Here is a 20,895-nt window from a genome sequence, read left to right as displayed (position 1 = left end):
AGTGTAAGCACTGTTCGATGCAGCAGAGGAGCCACCAGCCACCATCACTGGAGAGAATGAAGAGGGACCCTACCAAGAGGTACCCTACCACCATCACTGGAGAGGATGAAAAGGTACCCTACCACCATCACTGGAGAGGATGAAAAGGTACCCTACCGCCATCACTGGTGAGGATAAAAAGGTACCCTACCGCCATCACTGGAGAGGATGAAGAGGTACCCTACCACCATCACTGGAGAGGATGAAGAGGTACCCTACCGCCATCACTGGAGAGGATGAAAAGGTACCCTACCACCATCACTGGAGAGGATGAAAAGGTACCCTACCGCCATCACTGGAGAGGATGAAAAGGCATCCTACCACCATCACTGGAGAGGATGAAAAGGGTCCCTACCGCCATCACTGGAGAGGATGAAAAGGTACCCTACCGCCATCACTGGAGAGGATGAAAAGGCACCCTACCACCATCACTGGAGAGGATGAAAAGGTACCCTACCGCCATCACTGGAGAGGATGAAAAGGTACCCTACCGCCATCACTGGAGAGGATGAAAAGGTACCCTACCGCCATCACTGGAGAGGATGAAGAGGTACCCTACCACCATCACTGGAGAGGATGAAAAGGTAGCCTACCGCCATCACTGGAGAGGATGAAGAGGTACCCTACCGCCATCACTGGAGAGGATGAAAAGGTACCCTACCACCATCACTGGAGAGGATGAAAAGGTACCCTACCGCCATCACTGGAGAGGATGAAAAGGTACCCTACCACCATCACTGGAGAGGATGAAAAGGTACCCTACCACCATCACTGGAGAGGATGAAAAGGTACCCTACCGCCATCACTGGAGAGGATGAAAAGGTACCCTACCACCATCACTGGAGAGGATGAAGAGGTACCCTACCACCATCACTGGAGAGGATGAAAAGGTACCCTACCGCCATCACTGGAGAGGATGAAGAGGGACCCTACCGCCATCACTGGAGAGGATGAAGAGGGACCCCACCACCATCATTGTATTTAATAAAGAGGGACCCCACCACCATCATTAAAGAATGAACCCCATCTCCATCACTGAGAAGATAAAGAGGGACCCCATCTCCATCACTGAAGGAAATGAAAAGGGACCCTAGATTATCAATCCAGAAATTAATGATTGTATTGTGAAATACTATTTTAAACTGGAGTGTGGGGAATTACTGGAAACAAGCTTTAAAGCGACCCTATTGCCAATAAAGAATTACAAGCCAAGATGACTTAAAAGAACACTATATAAATTATCACCTTCCCCGCTGCCTGCACTGCCAAAAGTGTTGATCACTTGTGTCCCCTACAGAGATCACAAGTGTCCTGTAGCGGTGTGGAGGGCAGCTGTGTTGCAAGGAAGTATTGGTTATCCCAGCAGACTTCAGGGTAAGACTCCTCAGCATTGGAGCCAGGTTGGCAGCAAGAGAGGTAAGTATTTACATTCTGCATTTCAAGTACCACCTTTCCTTGCATTTCTTTATTGGAGGCAGGGTCACTTTAATATGTTAATTCAAAGTGCAGTGAAAAAAGAATGTTAGACCCACTGTAAGCTGACTTATGTTTGGTTTCTAAAGTTCAATATGAGCCACTATTCATTGCATCATCCAAAATGTTCTTTGTGTTTGTTCTGCCTTATAGTTTGGCATGAGATGGCACAGCATTAAAAAATAATCTTTTATTTTCAGGCATTTTTCCAGGATCCAAATGTGGTTTCCCATTTAAAAGTTCTTTCCAGCTCAGGACAGTGGACTACATTGGGTAATCTTGCTGTTTTTCTACCGTTTTAAATTTCTTGCTGATGTACGATTATAGGATGAGGGTTTGGGGATTCCAAGTCAATAACATTTTTTCCTTTTTTTTTTTTTATGACAGATTAGTCGTTTACAGCTACAGTAATCCTTGAGACATTTATAGTGCGGGTGGAGCAGATAAAAATAGAAAATGCAAAACGGCTACTTGTAAAAACTAATGACACCTATTTCAGAAGAAAATAATAATTTCTGGAATAATTATATGTTTTGCTTGAGGAGAATTGCAGTTTAACCACTTAAGCCCCGGAAGATTTTACCCCCCTTCCTGACCAGGGCCTATTTTGCAATTCGGCACTGCGTGACTTTAACGGACAATTGTGCGGTCGTGCGACGCTGTACCTAAACAAATTTGGCGTCTTTTTTTTCCCCACAAACAGAGCTTTCTTTTGATGGTAGTTGATCACCTGTGTGATTTTTTGATCATGCGCTATAAACAAAAAAAGAGCGTCAATTTTGCAAAAATAACAATATTTTTCACATTTTTTTTATATGAAATTCCCCTCAAAAAAATGTAAAAATCTAAATTTCTTAACATTTTAGGCCAATACGCAAAAAGCGTATTTTCATTGGTTTGCGCAAAAGTTATTGCGTTTACTAACAAGTGTGTCCTAGGGGCGTGTTTCTAACTGTGATTGGCTGTGGCTTGATGTGTAAGAACAGTGATCAACGGTCCTACATAGTAGAACCGTTTGATCATCATTCTTACACAGGGGAGACTGACAGGCGGCTTTGTTTACACTAGCCGCCTGCCTTTCTCCCGCTGTCACAGACGATCGCGAGTGCCTGGCGGACATCGGGTCCGCCGGGCACACGCGCTGGGGGGGGGGGGTCCGTGACCAAGCGGCAGCGCGCATCCGGCGGCACGCGTTTGCTCCCAAAACCCTTATTGGCTAGCGACGTAGCCCTACGTCGCTTTGCCTGTGAGGGGCTTACTGCCGACTTAAATAGTCGTGCAGCAGTCGGCAAATGGTTAAAAAAGACAACAGGATCAGTAAAAGTTAAAGTGGTTGTAAAGGCACAAGGTTCTTTTACCTTCATGCATTCTATGCATGAAGGTAAAAAACCTTCTGTGTGCAGCAGCCTTCCAAGCCACCCTAATATTTTCCTGAGCCCCTCTTGATTCAGCGGTGTCCACGAGAGACTGGTCTCTCCCGGGACTCACACTCCTGATTGGCTTTTGGCAGCGGCTCCCGCTGCTGTCAATCACAGCTAGTGAGCCAAATTTAGGAGACGAGAGGAGGGACCAAGCCTCGGCTCCATGTGTGAATGGACACCCAGAGCTGCTGATCGGGAGAGCGCCTGCTTGGGTGCCTCAATTGCAAGCTGCTTGCTGTAGGGGCACCCGGGAAGAGGGGGGAGTCAGGAGCACCGGCATGGGACCCAAGAAGGGGAGGACACGAGCTGCTTTGTTCAAAACCACTGCACAGGACAGGTAATAATAACATGTTTATTTCTTTTAAAAAACAAACAAAAAGAACAAGACTGTTTATTTTATCAGTTCTGTCACGTCAAAATGGATGAAGTATTCATCAGTTTTTTGTATCTGTTTTTCATCAGTGCTCATCAGTTTTTTTTTTTTTTTTTTTTTGCATCCACTACCAATGCAAAAACAGATGAAAAACTGACTATTTGTCAGTTTACATCCGTTTTTTTGTCCGATACATTTTTTTTTTTAACGGAAGAAAAATAAAGCTTTGATCAGTTTAAAAAAACAGATGATGACGGATGTGGATGTAAACTGATATAAATTGATGATCATCCATTTACATCTGTTTTTTCATAGAGATGCATTGATGTCCGTTTTTCATCCGTCAACGGTTGGATGAAAAATGGACAAACGGACAGCATGTGTGAAAGGGGCCTTAAGCACTTTATCTTAGTCTGTCTTTTTTTTTTTTTCAGTTTGAGCAGAGTTTCATAACCGGGGTTCCACTACCCTACCAGGAAAACCCTAGGGTTACGCCAAAGGTTGCTAGGGGTTCCTTGAGCAAGCCATGGGCAGTTTTGTCATGGGCAAATTTTGTCTTCCATTGACACCAATGAACTTTTTAGCTATCTGTAAGGTGGAAATTCTTTCCAATAACCACAGGTTTAAGGAGCGTTCTTCCCACTGACCATGAGTCGTAGATTTAGTCATTTTTGGCAAGGGTTCCCTGAGACCAGAAAATCATTTCAAGAGCTCCCCTGTATTTAAAAAGGTTGATAAAGTCTGGTTTAGAGAAAAAATATTTTAGTCTGTGACAGCTAGTGAAGCTGGTTTTGGGGGCTCATTTATAATGTACAACAGATAACACTATTCCCTTCCCACTATGCATTGCTGTGCTACACACACTACAGCCCATCACAGTAATGAAAATCAGGCTGCTATGTGTATCTGGTGACTCTGAAGCTGGTGGAGCAGGACTAAACCACATTGCTGTGCATTTTTTTTTCTATTACAGGGTGGTGCATCTATACCACTGCTTTTTAAATGAGAGCCTTTGATAGTGTTGCAGACGTGTGTTCTTTTTGTGGGTTTTTGGTAATATTGCTATATTGGATGCGATTCCCAAGACCTTAGTAGTAAGTTTTAGCCTTCATCCCATAAAGGATTTGAAAGGGGTTTTGATACCTTAAACCAGTTGATTGGGACCTTACGGGCTAATATAACATGTAGATTGTTGTTAAAAAAGGGGTTTTTTATTAAAAAAAGATTGATAATATATTGATACAATAATCATAGAATGTGTGGGTTATAGACCCATAGGTGTTGGTGAAAATAAGAAGGAAAGGGTGATATGGTGACAAATGGTATGTCTCTCTATTGTTCACGCTTCGAATGGCGTGAGGTCCGTAGGGAGAGATATCCTGAATTCCTACGCGTTTCGGCTTTGCGCCTTTGTCAAGGAAATTATTCCACCATATCTGTAAGTATATTAGGTGGTTAGTAGGATATTATGCTGTCAATGGAGGAGATTCATTGGTCGCCAATAATATACATACTTGTTTAAAAGAGATCTGCCATGAGACCTTGCTTCTGGTCCTTATATTTCCACACAGAAATTGGGGGTGGACACTTGTCGCTGGAGTATAAGATATGAGTAAGTAAGTGAACATAATTGTATATGAGAGAAAGATTTTTGTGCTTAAAAGTACTTACAATCAATGTAGTACTTGATAGTACCAGTAGGGGAACAATCCTCAATCTTGATCCTATTTGTTCTAATGGGACATAAAAGTCCGTTAGAGTTAAAGGGGGTCAGGTGCCCTAATACATGTCTATATCATGTATAGGGTAAACTGGTTAGGTTATATCTCATTACTTACATTTGTGGAATATAATGTGGGTGTAGTAAAATCAGGCTGCTATGTGTAGCTGGTGACTCTGAAGCTGGTGGAGCAGGACTAAACCACATTGCTGTGCATTTCTTTTGGTCTATTACAGGGTGGTGCAGCTATACCACTGCTTTTTAAATGAGAGCCTTTGATAGTGTTGCAGACGTGTGTTCTTTTTGTGGGTTTTTGGTAATATAGCAGAAAGTAGTGAAAATATGCTCTGTTTCGGTACTGCATTAACCCCCATCTACTGACCTAAAAGCAGAAACTTGCTTTCCCCCTTGAGTTTTCTCCAGTTGTGATTAAGCTCTGGGCCTAACTGGTGCCAAGCCCAGTTCACCGCTTTTAGCTGCCAAATGAGCCTCAGTGAGCAGCAGTTTTGACAGGGGATGGGGCTTAGATCCTTGAGGGGCAGGCCATTGCAGATTGAGAGAAAAAAAAAGGAACCTATATGCAGTCTTAGCCTGAGATCCAAGGGACACAGTTATTGATTGGAAAATTAGCATAGGTACAAGGTGTCTTTTTATTTCCATAAGTGCACTTTAGTTTCTGATTTAAAATGCTGAAAGACATGAGATGACAGTTGTGGGATCTTCCCATTTTAGTCTGCATCAGACAATGATTGCATGCAGATACTGCCCAGCTAACTACTTTTGGGTGGGACCAATGAGTAGACAAGTTGGGAAACTTGTTCTGATTGTTAATTCCCCTGATGGCTGCTGGCAGTGGGAACATCTAGAAAGCTCATTCCCTTCCTTGTCCTTTGGCCGCTCCATTCATTTGGCCTTGGTCAAACACTACCTATACTCAAACGCCAGCTCAGTAATACTCAGTGAGTTGGGCCAATGTATGCTCAGTTAGAACCTACAGAAGATATAAAAAAACATCCTTGAAAGCAAAAAAAAAAAAAATTCAATTTTTTTAAATAAAAATGAAAACAAAGGTGGCTTATACCTTTTAACTACTTAAGCCCCGGAAGATTTTACCCCCTTCCTGACCAGGGCCTATTTTGCGATTCGGCGCTGCGTGACTTTAATGGACAATTGCGCTGTCGTGCGACGCTGTACCTAAACGAATTAGACGTCCTCTTTTTCATACAAACAAAGCTTTCCTTTGGTGGTATTTGATCACCTGTGCAATTTTTTGATCATGCGCTATAAACAAAAAAAGGGCGTCAATTTTGCAAAAATAACAATATTTTTCACATTTTTTTATATGAAATTCCCCCAAAAAAATGTAAAAATCAAAATTTTTAACATTTTAGGCCAATTTGTTTTCTGCTACATATGTTTGGTAAAAAAAATCGCAAAAAGCGTATTTTGATTGGTTTGCGCAAAAGTTATTGCGTTTACTAACTAAGGGAAAGATTTTTGTCATTTTTGTTGTTTTTGTTTTTAACGCGTAATGGCGGCGATCTGCGATTTTTTTTTTTTTTTTGCGGGACTGCGACATTGCGGCGGACAGATCGGACCCTTGACTGACATTTTTGACACTTTTGGGGTTACCAGTGACATTACTACAGTAATCAGTGCTATACATCTGCACTGTTACTGTAAAATGACACTGGCAGTGAAGGGGTTACCTTTTTTTTAGAGGGAGGGGTTAAGTGTGTCCCTAGGGGCGTGTTTCTAACTTTGATTGGCTGTGGCTTGAGGTGTAAGAACAGAGATCAACGGTCCTACATAGCAGAACCGTATGATCACTATTCTTACACAGGGGAGAATGACAGGCAGCTTGTTTACATTAGCCGCCTGCCTTTCTCCCGGTGTAACGGACGATCGCGAGTGCCCGGCGGACATCGGGTCCGCCAGGCACACGCGCGGGGGGTCCGTGACCGAGCTGGAGCGCGCATCCGCCGATACGTCACTTTGCCTGTGAGGGGCTGACCGCCGCAGTATATGTACTTGCGGCGGTCAGCAAGTGGTTAAACTCTAACATACATTGATACAACACCCACTAAACTTACAAATACATAGTCACAGTTCTTCTGAGTTCAGGACAATAAAAGCCCAACAATTACACTTGTATTAGACAAGCAGTGCAATAAACTGTTGTAATTTACTGTAATGAGCTATCTCTGGATACTGCACTGAAAATAGAAGTTATTTTTGTCAGCAGTTTTATAGATGAACCTCCATCCACACCTTCTACTTCCTGTATTGCCCATGATTGATGATTCAGATTGACAATCACCATCCCCACCCAGGTGATGAAACTATACTTTTGTGTAGTACTCCCTGAGGACATATCGGGGACAATAGATAAAGATTTTCAGCCAATTCTCCGGTACTGTCATTAAACTGTCACTCTTTCTCAACTTTGCATTTTCAAGACACCCATATACTGCTTTTACCAGGTGTAGAGGAGATGACAGGTAATATACCATTCATCTCTTTTTCCAGATGTTGCCTAAAGGGCATCCCCTCCGCCATAAAGTACAGAAGCCCATTTCTTTTGGGTCTTTAAGGGAACCGATAACCACAAAATAGAGGTGCACCGAATGGAAATTTTGGTGCCGAAATCAAAAATGCAGGATGCTCTTGGCCGAAAAAGGAAACCCGAAAATGACAGTTTTAAAAAAAAAAATGTATATACAGTACCTCACATTTTTGTAAATATTTTATTATAGCTTTTCATGTGACAACACTGAAGAAATGACACTTTGCTACAATGTAAAGTAGTGAGTGTACAGCTTGTATAACAGTGTAAATTTGCTGTCCCATCAAAATAACTCAACACACAGCCATTATTGTTTAAACCACTGGCAACAGAAGTGAGTACACCTTCAAGTAAAAATGTCCAAATTGGGCCCAAAGTTTCAATAGTTTGTGTGGCCGCCATTATTTTCCAGCACTGTCTTAACCTTCTTGGGCATGGAGTTCCCCAGAGCTTCACAGGTTGCCACTGGAGTCCTCTTCCACTGACAACATCATGGAGCTGGTGGATGCTAGAGACCTTGCGCTCCTCCACCTTCCATTTGAGGATACCCCACAGATGCTCAATAGGGTTTAGGTCTGGAGACATGCATGGCCAGTCCATCATCTTAACCCTCAGCTTCTTTAGCAAGGCAGTGGTCGACTTGGAGGTGCGTTTGGGGTCATTATCATGTTGGAATACTGCCATGCGGCCATAGTCTCTGAAGGGAGGGGATCATGCTCTGATTCAGTATGTCACATTACATGTTGGCATTCATGCTTGCCTCAATGAACTGTAGCTCCCCAGTGCCGGCAGCACTCATGCAGCCCCAGATCATGACACTCCCACCACCATGCTTGACTGTAGGCAAGACACACTTGTCTTTGTACTCCTCACCTGGTTGCCGCCACACGCTTGACACAATCTGAACTAAATACATTTATCTTGGTCTCATCAGACCACATGACATGGTTCCAGTAATCCATGTCCTTAGTCTGCTTGTCTTCAGCAAACTGTTTGCGGGCTTTCTTGTGCATCATCTTTAGGAGACGTTTCATTCTGAGACGACAGCCATGCAGACCAATTTGATGCAGTGTGCGGCGTATGGTCTAAGTACCTGAACCCCCACCCCTTCAACCTCTGCAGCAATGCTGGCAGCACTCATATGTCTATTTCCCAAAGAAAACCTCTGGATATGACACTGAGCACATGCACTCAACTTCTTTGGTCGACCATGGCGAGGCCTGTTCTGAGTGGAACCTGCCCTGTTAAACCACTGTATGGTCTTGGCCACTGTGCTGCAGTTCAGTTTCAGGGCCTTGGCAATCTTCTTATAGCCTAGGCCATCTTTATGTAGAGCAGCAATTCTTTAACACACCTGCTCCCCATTCACACCTGAGACCTTGTAACACTAATGAGTCACATAACACCAGGGAGAGAGAAAATGGCTAATTGGCCCCAATTTAGATATTTTCACTTAGGGGTGTACTCAGTTTTGTTGCCAGCGGTTTAGAAATTAATGGCTGTGTGTTAAGGGGATAGCAATGTCTGAGTTATTTTGAGGGGACAGCAAATTTACACTGTTATACAAGCTGTACACTCACTACTTTACATTGTAGCAAAGTGTAATTTCTTCAGTGTTGTCACAAAAATGTGAGGGGTGTACTCACTTTTGTGTGCTTCCGTATATGTGTATATGTATAATAATAATTATATTCTGTATGACTTTTAAATTATTATCATTAATTTAAATGAATATGAATTATTGTCAGTCATTATCGGCACCTTTTAGCACAAAAAAAACTCAAGAAAAATGCATCCCTTTAAATAGTCCAGGTTCACACTGATGCAGTGCGGGACACTGCCTGTAATTCACACAGGAATCGCAGTACGATTTATATGTATGTCAAAAAATGCACCTCCCTGTTGAAATGCATTGAAAATGTAGCAATAACACATCTGTGTTACGTTTTTGATGCGCTTTTTGAGTCAGGTGACCTATGAAAAAAACATCATAAGCACAGTAAATCTGTGGAAAAATCGCTGTAAAATCGCATGCGTTTTCGGCGCCATTATCCGCACCTTTTTCTTTATCGGCAAAATGCCAAAAACACAATTTTCGGCCAATATGTTTCAGCCTCTGGAATTTTGGTGCATCTCTACCACAAAAGATTGATTTTGGTCTCGTCCATTTGAGAATGTAAGGGTCCTTTCACATGGGCGAACCTGATCAGATGCTCCATGCATCCCTTTGGGGCCACGGATGTCAGCGGAGACATGACCGCTGACACCCGCTGCTCTCCAATCTGATCCTGTCCGTGAAATCCAGACGGATGGAAACCCTATTTTCCATCCGTCTGGCGGATCGGATGAGAACGGACAGGCGGTCCGTTCTCATCCGATCTCCCCATGTGGGCAGCGGGGATCTGACAGCTCTGTCTGCGCTCACCGGGGATCAGCGGATCGATCCCTCGCTGAGCAGAACGGACCTCGTCGGATGGCGCACCGTGTGAAAGGACCCTAACTCTCTGCTATTAAAAGTACCTTGATTGATATTTTTTATTTGGATAGAGGGAACCTGCTTGTAGGCAGTTATGCTAGCCATACACGGCTAAAATTTTAACTGATTACTGTTGTTGGCACCACTTGGCTCAGCAAACTTCGACTGGAAAATTTAGCTTGCCAGGTGAAAAATGATCAGCTGAACAGTGACTGCATCTAGCCAGGTGCAGTTACAGTTTAGGTATTCAAACAGCCCCGGTTGTTGGCATTTGCTAGACTATAATAGCCAGCGAGGGAAGTTCTTCCACCCACACTTCATTTTTCTCATTCAGCTCATTGGTCTGATCAAAGAGTGTATGGCTAGACATAAGTTGACCATACACTAGTAGAATTTCATTTGAAAATTTCTGCAGTGATGATTTAAAAAAGCAGGATGGAGAAATTTTCTTAAATAAATGCATTTCTAACAGTGCATGTGGTTTAGGTTCTGGAAATTACATTAATTCCAAAATCGAATGTTAAAAGCCAAACAAAATTTTGAATCACTTTCGAACAAAATGTTATACAAGTCATTGAATGTACAAAGAATTTTCATTCATTCAATAATCTACCTGTGTATAGCCAGCTTTAGCAGTAATCAAAGTCACAGCATACTTTCAATTGGGGTTCTGTTTTGTTAACAAGCAGGTAGCGCTACCCCAGAAGGAGTCGCTGGTGTTAACTGGTTTCCCCCTAAAGTACAGAGGCTGCCCACCACCGCAAGCCCCAGTCCATTCACATCGGTCCAATCATACAGTCTAGGGCAGGGGTGTCAAAACCTAATTTCATCACAGGCTAAATCAGCATATCATTGCCCTTAAAGGGCCGATTGTATCTGTAAGACAAGATGTCTAGAGCACCCCACCACTCCTTACATCAGATGTCAAGAGCCCCCACACCATCAGAAGTCAAGATTCCCCTTGCCCCTTTACAGCAAGAGAATTTTGTGGCCTCGTTCTCTTGCTGTTTCAATCAGAAGCCTGCACTTGAAGCTTGCAAATTAGTTTCACAAAATTAATTTTGACTTATCTTAACCACTTGCCGACTGCCGCACGACTATTTACTGCGGCAGTCAGCCGCTCCTGGGCAAAGCGACGTAGACCTACGTCGATTGCCCACGAGCCCTCGTTCACGGACATCCCCGCGCATGTGACCGACGGCTCCGATGTCCGCCGGCCACTCGCGATCTCCCTCAGGAGAGGGAGAAAGACAGACGGCTGATGTAAACAAAGCTGTCTGTCATTCTCCCTTAGATCATGACAGAGGCTATGCGATCCTGCTATGTAGGATCATATGTCTCTGTGATGATCTAACAAGCCACGCCCCCTGACAGTTATAATCACTCCCCTAGGGACACATTTAACCCCTTGATCACCAATAAAGTTAACGCCTTCCCTGCCAGTGTCATTTTTACAGTAACAGTGCATATGTATAGCACCTATTACTGTAGTAATGTCACTGATACCCCCAAAAGTGTAAAAAATGTCAGTCAGGGGACCGATCTATCCGCCGCAATGTCGCAGTCCCGCAAAAAAAATCGCAGATCGCCGCCATTACTAGTTAAAAAAAAAAAACAATAAAAATGAGATAAATCTTTCCCGTAGTTAGTAAACGCAATAACTTTTGCGCAAACCAATCAAAATACGCTTATTGCAATTTTTTTATACCAAAAATATGTAGCGGAAAACAAATTGGCCTAAAATGTTAAGAAATTTCGATTTTTACATTATTTTTTTTTTTTGAGAAAAAAATGTGAAAAATATTGTTATTTTTTCAAAATTGTCGCTCTTTTTTTTGTTTATAGCGCAAAAAAGTAAAAATCGCACAGGTGATCAAATACCACCAAAAGAAAGCTTTGTTTGTAGGAAAAAAAGGACGTCAATTTAATTTGGGTACAGCGTCGCACGACCGTGCAATTGTCCGTTACAGTCACGCAGTGCCGAATCGCAAAATAGGGCCTGGTCTTTGAGCAGCCAAATCCTCCGGGGCTTAAGTGGTTAATGAATGAGGTGCAACAAAGTAATAATACGTTTTTGCAAGTAAAATAAAAAAATACATTTCTTTTTTCTCATGCATAATTCTAAGATTGAAGTTAGCACAACTAAACTTCATTGACCAAGATAAAGGTAAATTCACTTTGCATAAAGAAAATTTACTAGATGAAGTTGCAATTCCTGTTATTTAATTTATTTTAATGAATTTATTTAATTTATTTTCCTTGCACATGGTTGCATATCCTTTGGAAAATGAATTTCCCCTTTGTTTCACATCATTCACGAGGATAAGTGAAATTTTAATTTGCAAAGTGAAAATTCCCTATGAAAGTGAACATGCTTTTACTGCTTTAGTTAATCAGTCCCATTGCTTTAGAAAGCTAAATGCCATCCAGATAGTTTTTAGATCCACTTTAAGCTTCCTTTTAACCTCATGGAATGATAGTTGTGATTGTCACTGCTATATCTTCCCCAGCCTACCCTCTCAGTATTACCATTCAGACAGCATCAATGTACAAAGAATAAAAATAGAAGGCTTTAAACATGGCAACTTTTAGTCCTGGAAAAAACACATACGATTTATTAGCTCTATGCTATGATTGAAATAGCCAAGGAACTGTCCATAAAAAGATTATTGTAATAAAAGGTTCAGCCAGCCGTCTTTCTGGGGGCGATGCCTACCTAGCTGCTGGGATTGGTCAAGCCCTAGGCTTAAAAAGTCCAAATACAACATTCACCTCTACTACTCTTCTTCAGTATTACTGTAAAGGGTTTGTCTGGGCAAAATAAATTAAAGACCCATTCGGTATATCCCTCCAATACATGTTCATATGTTTTGTCTTCTATAATTATTATTATTATTATTATTATTATTATTATTATTATTATTATTATACAGGATTTATATAGTGCCAAAAGTTTGTGCAGCACTTTACATTATAAAGGGAGACAATACAGTTAAAATACAATACAAGAGAGTTAGGAGGGCCCTGCTCAGAGGAGCTTGCAATCTAATAGGATGGGGCAAGTGGTACAAAAGGTAATACCTGTAAGTGATGAGCTGATGGAAGAATTTTCAAAGTTCAATTGTTAAGTGAAGACGGGATAGGCTTCCCTGAAGAGATCGATTTTCAAGGTGCCCAGAGTACCCTGTTTCCCTGAAAATAAGCCCTACCCCGAAAATAAGACCTAGCATGATTTTCAGCGATGGCTGCAAAATAAGCCCTACCCTGAAAATAAGCCCTAGTAAAATCCTTGCTCTCAGCCCCTCCCTCTGCAGTATTCAGAGAGGGAAAGTAGAGCTCCGGAGGGTCACATGAGTGCCCAGCGGCACTGTAAATAAGGTATTTTCCACAATAAAGTTACAAAAAGGAGACACACTGCACATTACATAATCTTTTTACAAAATCGATTACATAATTATACAATGACTTTATCCAAGGTTTATTTTTGGGATTACAGAATGTCATAATGCTGACTACTAAGCTGACAGGGAGAGAGGGTGAAAGGATTTTTTTTTTTTAACATTCTATTGTTTTATTCCAGGTTTTTGAAACATAGAGATGGCTAAATTACACAGCACAAGCACTGTGCTGTCTATCATGCTTTAAAGGATCAGGATATTTGTCTATTTATTTTAGGGTTGCAATCACTTTAAGATCGTCATTGTACATACCGTAAATAACACATCCCCTGAAAATAAGCCCTAGTGTGTTTTTGTGTAGCCAAAATTAATATAAGACCCGGTCTTATTTTTGGGAAAACGCGGTAGGACATAGCCATAGAGATCGAGGTAAGGTGTTATAGAGGAGGGAAGAGGCTCTGGAAAAGTCCTGGCGGTGAGCATGGGGAGAGGATACTAGGAAGCTAGAGAGCAGGAGATCTTGGGAGGGGCAGAGAGGGCAGTTTGGAAGATCTTTTGAGACATGATTGGTGATGTAGCTCGGGGCAGAGTTGTGAATGGCTTTGTATGTTTTTCTTAGAATTTTTTATTTAATTTGTTGGGCAATCGGAAGCCAGTGGAGGGACTGGCATTGAGGAGTCATGGACAATGAGGGTAGGTAGGATAGATGAGTCTGGCAGCAGAATTCATGATAGACTGAAGAGGGGATAGCCTATAGAGAGGTAGGCCTATGAGAAGGGAGTTTGAATAGTTAAGGTGAAGGAGATAACAAGGAAATGAATGATTAGCTTGGTGGTTTTATTGGTTAAAAAGAAGTAAATCTCAGAGATGTAAGAGAGAGGTAAAATCTACAAACTTTCCACAGTGGTAGAAGTTGGGGCTGAAAAGGCAGGTCAGAGGTCAGAGTCTAGGATTACTTCTAGTACCCTGGCAGGGGAGGGACTGATAGTTGTACTATTGATCTTGATGGAAAAGTCAGGGAAGAGAGCACCGGGGGATCTGTAGCAGGATCAACAGAAAAATGCCTGTTGATCCTGCTAGAAATCCAGTGAGCTCCTAACACCCTGTAGTGAGCCGACAACTCTGCCTCTGCTCCATTGGATTTCCAGGAAGTTTTTTTTTTTATCAGGCCTACCCAATAACATCTGTTGACAGAACACCCCCTCTTCCGTCATAGAGATGGGAGGGGCGGGGGGGTGTTCAGCAGTCCAAATCGGAGTGAACAGCCTATAGTGACAACACTACTTTTTCATTTAACGGGGGTGTCCAAACTACGGCCCTCCAGCTGTTGCAGAACTACACATCCCATGAGGCATTGTAAAACTCTGACATTCACAGACATAACTAGGCATGATGGGAATTGTAGCTCCTGAACAGCTGTAGGGCCATAGTTTGGACACCCCTAGATTACAATGAGTAAGTGTTGTCACTGTCAGGGAGGGAAAAAAAAAAAACATTTGAAAAAAGAGAACAAATGGAAATCTCTAAGGACTGCTAAACTGCAATATATTATTGACCTCCTTCTTACCTGCTTTTGACCTGCAAAACTCTCAGGAAGCGAATGTGAGCCCGTCGACTCAGGCTTGTTTCTGTATGCCTGTCCGATTTCCAGTCCATATTCTTAAAGAGTTAGTTCACCTTTACCAAAAAACTGCCTATTCAGGTAGGGGGCACCTGTAGATAAAAATAAACTGTGCAGCTTTGACCGAAGTTAAAAAATTTCCTTGCTATTGGTGTAGACTATTTACATACCTCCTGAAACCTGACTGAAAAACTCCCTGAGATGGAATCATCTCGTTCTTCCTTGTTGCTAGCCAATTCAAACCCTTTTGCATTTGCTCACTCTCTCCTCTGTTGCAGTAGCTCTAAGCTCAGTGAGGCTATGACAGTGTGGGCCACACATCCGCGGGGGTTTGATATCTCGCTCCAGTGATGGTGAGGGTAAGCAGCAATCACTGGGAGAGTCTTAGCAACATTCTAGGAACAAGGCTGGCTGGGATGATGCCATCTCTGGGAGTTTTTTTTTTTTGGCCAGGCTTAACCGGTTGCCGACCGCCGCAAGTACATATACTGCGGCGGTCAGCCCCAGCCAGGCAAAGTGACGTACCGGTATGTCACTAGCTTGTGAGCCAATAGCGGGCGAGCGCGCGCCCGCGGAGGCGCGCGCCCCCCCCGGCTCGTTCCCTAACAAGTCAGTGCGTGTGACCGGCGGACCCGATGTCCGCCGGTCACTCGCGATCGTGCGCCGTGAAGGGAGAAAGGCAGGTGGCTAATGTAAACAAAGCCGCCTGTCATTCTCCCCTGTGTAAAAATGGAGATCACACGGTTCTACTATGTAGGACCGTTGATCTCTGTTCTTACACCAGTAGCCATGTCCAATCACAGTTAGAAACGCGCCCCTAGGGACATACTTAACCCCTCCTTCCCCAATAAAGTTAACCCCTTCCCTGCCAGTGTCATTTTTTCAGTAACCGTGCATATTTATAGCACTGATTACTGTAGTAATGTCACTGGTACCCCCAAAAGTGTCAAAAATGTCAGTCAAGGGTCCGATCTGTCCGCCCCGCTGTCCCGCAAAAAAAATCGCAGATCGCCGCCATTAATCGTTAAAAAAAAAAAAACAACAAAAAAATGACAAAAATCTTTCCCTTAGTTAGTAAACGCAATAACTTTTGCGCAAACCAATCAAAATACGCTTATTGTGATTTTTTTTTTTTACCAAGCATATGTAGCATAAAACAAATTGGCCAAAAATGTTAAAGAATTTTGATTTTTACATTTTTTTGGGGGGAATTTCATATAAAAAAATGTGAAAAATATTGTTATTTTTGCAAAAATTTCGCTCTTTTTTTGTTTATAACGCATGATCAAAAAATCGCACAGGTGATCAAATACCACCAAAAGAAAGCTCTGTTTGTGGGAAAAAAAGGACGTCAAATTCGTTTAGGTACAGCGTCGCACGACCGCGCAATTGTCAGTTAAAATCACGCAGTGCCGAATCGCAAAATAGGCCCTGGTCAGGAAGAGGGTAAAATCTTCCGGGGCTTAAGTGGTTAAAGAACAATTCCAGGCAACAAGTGAACTGCTAATATAATTCAGAAAAAAACGATAACTGTCCTACAATCAGGAAATATGCCCAGTTTACTTTAAAGGGTAACTCCACTTTTGTGAGAAAAAAAAATGTGCAAATACAAAAAAATAATGTAGCGTATACAATTGCGACTCAAGCCATATTGTGAATGAATATTATTAATATATATCATTCCTTTTCAATCTGCAGCTGATTGATAATTATAAAACCACTTACATACAGATTCACTCGCACATGGACACAGGGACACAAACCTCTATTTCTTCAGAATAACAAAAGGTAGGAATCTGCAACAAAGCTTTGGTAAAATCCCTGCAATATACAGAGATCACCCGGAGGGGAATTTTTTCTTTTTTTTCTCAACAAAAGTGGCGTTTCTCTTTAAAGTGACTTTGTCACCTTGCCCATTCCCACAGAGCAGAGGAAGAAAGCAGGGGGACCAGGCGTTTGACATACCTGGAAGAATCTTCAGCAAGTTTTTCTTAAAGTTCGACGGTGTGGGCAGTGGGACAGGAAAGTGTTCATCTTTTATTTATTTTTTTTTTTTTTTTTCAAGCTCCACTTTTATTTTTTTAAATCCAATTCAGGCAGATTTTACAAAGCTCTTCATATGTTGATGGAGAGGGTCCACTTTCTGAGGCCCGTGCCTTGTAGCTTCCTATTACTCTGCTTGCTGTATCATCCATCCAATGTAAATACAAATTCTGACAGACCTCTTAGTGCCTCTGCAAAGTCCCACGAATACCTTAGGCCTCTTACATACGGGCGATCCGTATGTCCGTATATCACCCCATCCGTTTGCGGGTGATATACGGACATAATGCATGTCAATGGGATTGCGGATGACAGTCCGCTGACATCCGATTTTCGTCCTTTCTGTTCTGTTCCGTTTTTTGGAACGGAACAGGACCCTAGTTTTCTTCCGTTTAAAAAACGGAAAGGACGCAAAATTGGATGTCAGCGGTGTCATCCACTGACATCCGCAATCACATAGACAAACATTATGTCCGTATATCATCCGCAAACGGATGTGATGATATGCGGACATACGGACCGGATGACACAAATGTCATCCGTGTCCGTGAAAAAAAAAAAAAAAAAGTGCCGCAGCGGACTGAATAAACTGAGCGACCGTGTGAAAGAAGCCTTAGGTGAGCCTGCCAGTGAAGACCAATGTCTATTGTTGCTTTCTGTGATGGGTTGACAATGATGCTGCACTGCTCCTGTGTTCAGTGCAGAGTTGCCACTCTCATGCAGGCTGTTTCTCTTTGTTCTACAATATTAAAAAAAGTTGCAGGGCGCGTGGCTATCAGCATAACACTGCTGACTCACTACCCTGTAGCTTGTCAATCAGCACCTGGCCACACCCAGTGCTGTCCACTACCCTCTGGATTGACAGCACTGCCTCCGCTGCTGAAACCCTCCCACTGTGAGCTGCAGTGTTGGGGACGTGTAACGTGTGAGATACAAATAAAGGAGGATTTGGCTCAGTCAGGCAAGGTAAGGCAAGCATTTTGTTTTTCACTTTATCAGGCTTGTGCATCACATAAGAACTGGATTTGGTACTTGTTTAGGATGTCATACAGAAGTGTTTAGTTGTAATCAGTTTGACTGAAGTGTAACTTTAATATAAATGTTGTTTGGTTTAGCATTTCGTTTCTTGGTGCTTGAATCCTTATTATAACAAAAAAGAAAAATAAGAGTCTCCCCAAAGAAACCAACATTTTTTTTCTATTATTGACCAATCTATGTCCTAAATACATGTAACAGTTCTATTCAGCTTAATATGTGTTGCTTTATAAAAAGTATTTTTGTTTTTCAAGGAAACGAAGTTAAAAAGGTTGACGTAAAAGAAGTCCCTTGTACTCAGCTGTCAATGTCAATATTTGACTGCCTGCATGCAGAAAATATTGTCAAGGAAGGCGGATATATTTCCAAGTGTCTGGACGAATATGTAGATGACTTCATTATCTCAGATGAACTTCGGAAAGTAAGTGTAGCATCAAAAACCTATTTAAAGTTATATTAAAGTCTTGTTTTTTTTTATTGTTAAAAAATAACATGTTATACTTACCTGCTCTGTGCAGTGGTTTTGCACAGAGCAGCCCGGATCCTCCTCTTCTGGTGTCCCTCGCTGGCGCTCCTGGCCCCTCCCTCCTGCCAAGTCCCCCCACAGCAAGCAGCTTACTATGGGGCACCAGAGCCGAGCCGCTACTCTGTGTGTCCATTCCGACACAGAGCCCCAGCTCAGCCCCATCCCCTCTCTTTCTTCATTGGCTCACTGACTTTGACTGACAGCAGCGGGAGCTAATGGCATGTGCTACTGTCTCAGCCAATGAGAAGGCAGACAGCCGAGACCCTTGTGCAACATCGCTGGATTGAGATTTGGCTCAGGTAAGTATTAGGGGAGGCTGGGGTGTTAGCTGCACACAGAAGGCTTTTTATCTTAATGCATAGAATGCATTAAGATAAAAAACCTTCTGCCTTTAGAACCACTTTAAAGTCCAACTGTCTGAAAATGTTTATAATCTGTAAACCTGTATGATTTGTAATAGATTTTTGTTTGATATGCCATAAAATGTTGTAAAATACCTTTTTCTCTTAGTGAGTCACTGCTTTCTGTTCTTCCCCCTCCAGTGCTGTATGTTGGCATAGCTGGGCAACAGATGCCCCCCCCCCCCCTCATAACCCAGGATTATATCTCACCAAGTCTGTTACTGCCAATTATTAAACTAGGTCTAAAGGAAGCCATACATTGATCGAAATTTGACTGGTTCAGCAGGGACTGGATGAATTTCACTCCACATGTGTGCAGGCTGGTTGTACAGAAGTTGGTCTACTGATTGACTTCTGTGCAACCAGCCTGTCAGGTTTTTCCCCGATCGATCAGTGCTACAGGCTATAGCCAGCAACACTGACCGGGGTTTTCTGTATACACAATAGCACAGCGGGAGTCATTCCCCCATCCACCTTGAATGTGTGGATGGGGGAATGGGATAATTTTGTTTCATTCAAACTGCTGGTTGAGCGGAAAAAATATAAATAGTGTATGACCGGCTTAAAGGATAAACTCACTTTTTTTTTTTTTTTTTAATCATGAATGCACATTTTGAAGGTAAAATAATGTGCATTTATTATTTTTTTTATTTGGAGCCTGGAAAGCATTGCCGCCGTGATCAGCAGCTCACGGGTGCCATGCAGGACTCCTGCAGACTGTCAGTGTATCAGTCTGCTCGTACCTTGTACAGGCAGGTAGATACACACTGACAGGAAAGAACAACGAACTACCAGAGCGATCAACAGCACCATGGAAGTTCATTGAGAACTACAAGCCAACAGCCAAAGGCTGTTGGTACTTGTAGTTTCCCATTCACAGAACTCTGTAAATGAATAACGCGGTTGGTGGGTGGAGCCCTGCGCTCCTGCGTTTTTTTAAAAATAGGCAGTGAAGCAAGCAGCGGCTGCCGGAGTAGGAACATGTAAAATGTTCCACCCTAAAAACAGGTGGAACATTTAACATGTTCCCAAAGATGAATTTGTCCTTTAAAGCTGGCTACACCATAGTAGAATTCCAAGGAGCAGTATGGAAAATGTTTCTGGAATGAATGAATTTCCAACAGCGAATGTGGTTTTCATTCAAGAAATTCAATTGATTCAAATATTAAAGGCAAACAAAATTTTTACTACTTTCGAATAACATTTGTCAAATCTCTGTTGGCATTACCAAATTTACTGATAGGGTTTTTTGTATAAATGTTCGTACAATAATCTTGCAATGCATGGCCTGCTATACTCTGTTATCTGTTGGACTGCACAGTCATATGGAGACAGATGTGACCAAAACATGGATGTAAGAGCCGGTTCACACTAATCCGACTCAAAGTCGCCCCGACTTTGAAGTCGCCGTGCAGCACAACTTCATCGCGGCTTGCAAACGACTTCTCATAATAGAAGTCAATGCAAGTCGCTCCGACTTCTCCCAAAAATAGTGCAGGACTCGAGTCGCGCTGATTAGAATGGTTCCATTGCACAGCATGGAGCGCTACTTGTCGCCTGATACTTGGATAAGTGTGAACCGGCTCTAAGACTTTGAAAATGTAGCTAGTTCGTACAATGTTTATCTGACTGCAAATATACTGCCCCCCTCCTCCCTCAGAATGCTAAGTACAGCCGGAAGTGGCTGCAGCATTTTGTTGGCAAACTCGCCCATTGAGGTTATTGGGGCTGCGCCGCAACCACGCAATTGCAGCGCAGTGGTGCGGCATTACAGGGTTAAAGAAAGTGGTAAGTAGGTGGCAT

The 20,895-nt window shown here is 42.5% G+C and overlaps 1 protein-coding gene across 1 annotated transcript in view; it reads left to right on the top strand.

The window, feature by feature from the left end:
* CFAP300 (cilia and flagella associated protein 300) overlaps positions 1-20,895 on the top strand; it is a 96,413-nt gene that overhangs the window by 21,375 nt on the left and 54,143 nt on the right. The window contains exons 3-4 of the mRNA XM_082244387.1: positions 1,713-1,785; positions 18,420-18,586. Of these exons, the coding sequence (XP_082100513.1) occupies positions 1,713-1,785; positions 18,420-18,586 (240 nt within the window). The remainder of the gene's footprint in view (positions 1-1,712; positions 1,786-18,419; positions 18,587-20,895) is intronic.

Source organism: Pelophylax lessonae, assembly GCF_965119305.1.
Source record: "Pelophylax lessonae genome assembly, chromosome: 2".
Lineage (NCBI taxonomy): Eukaryota > Metazoa > Chordata > Amphibia > Anura > Ranidae > Pelophylax > Pelophylax lessonae.
The sequence above is the reverse complement of the archived record's forward strand: the minus strand, read 5'-3'. Positions and strand labels throughout refer to the sequence as shown.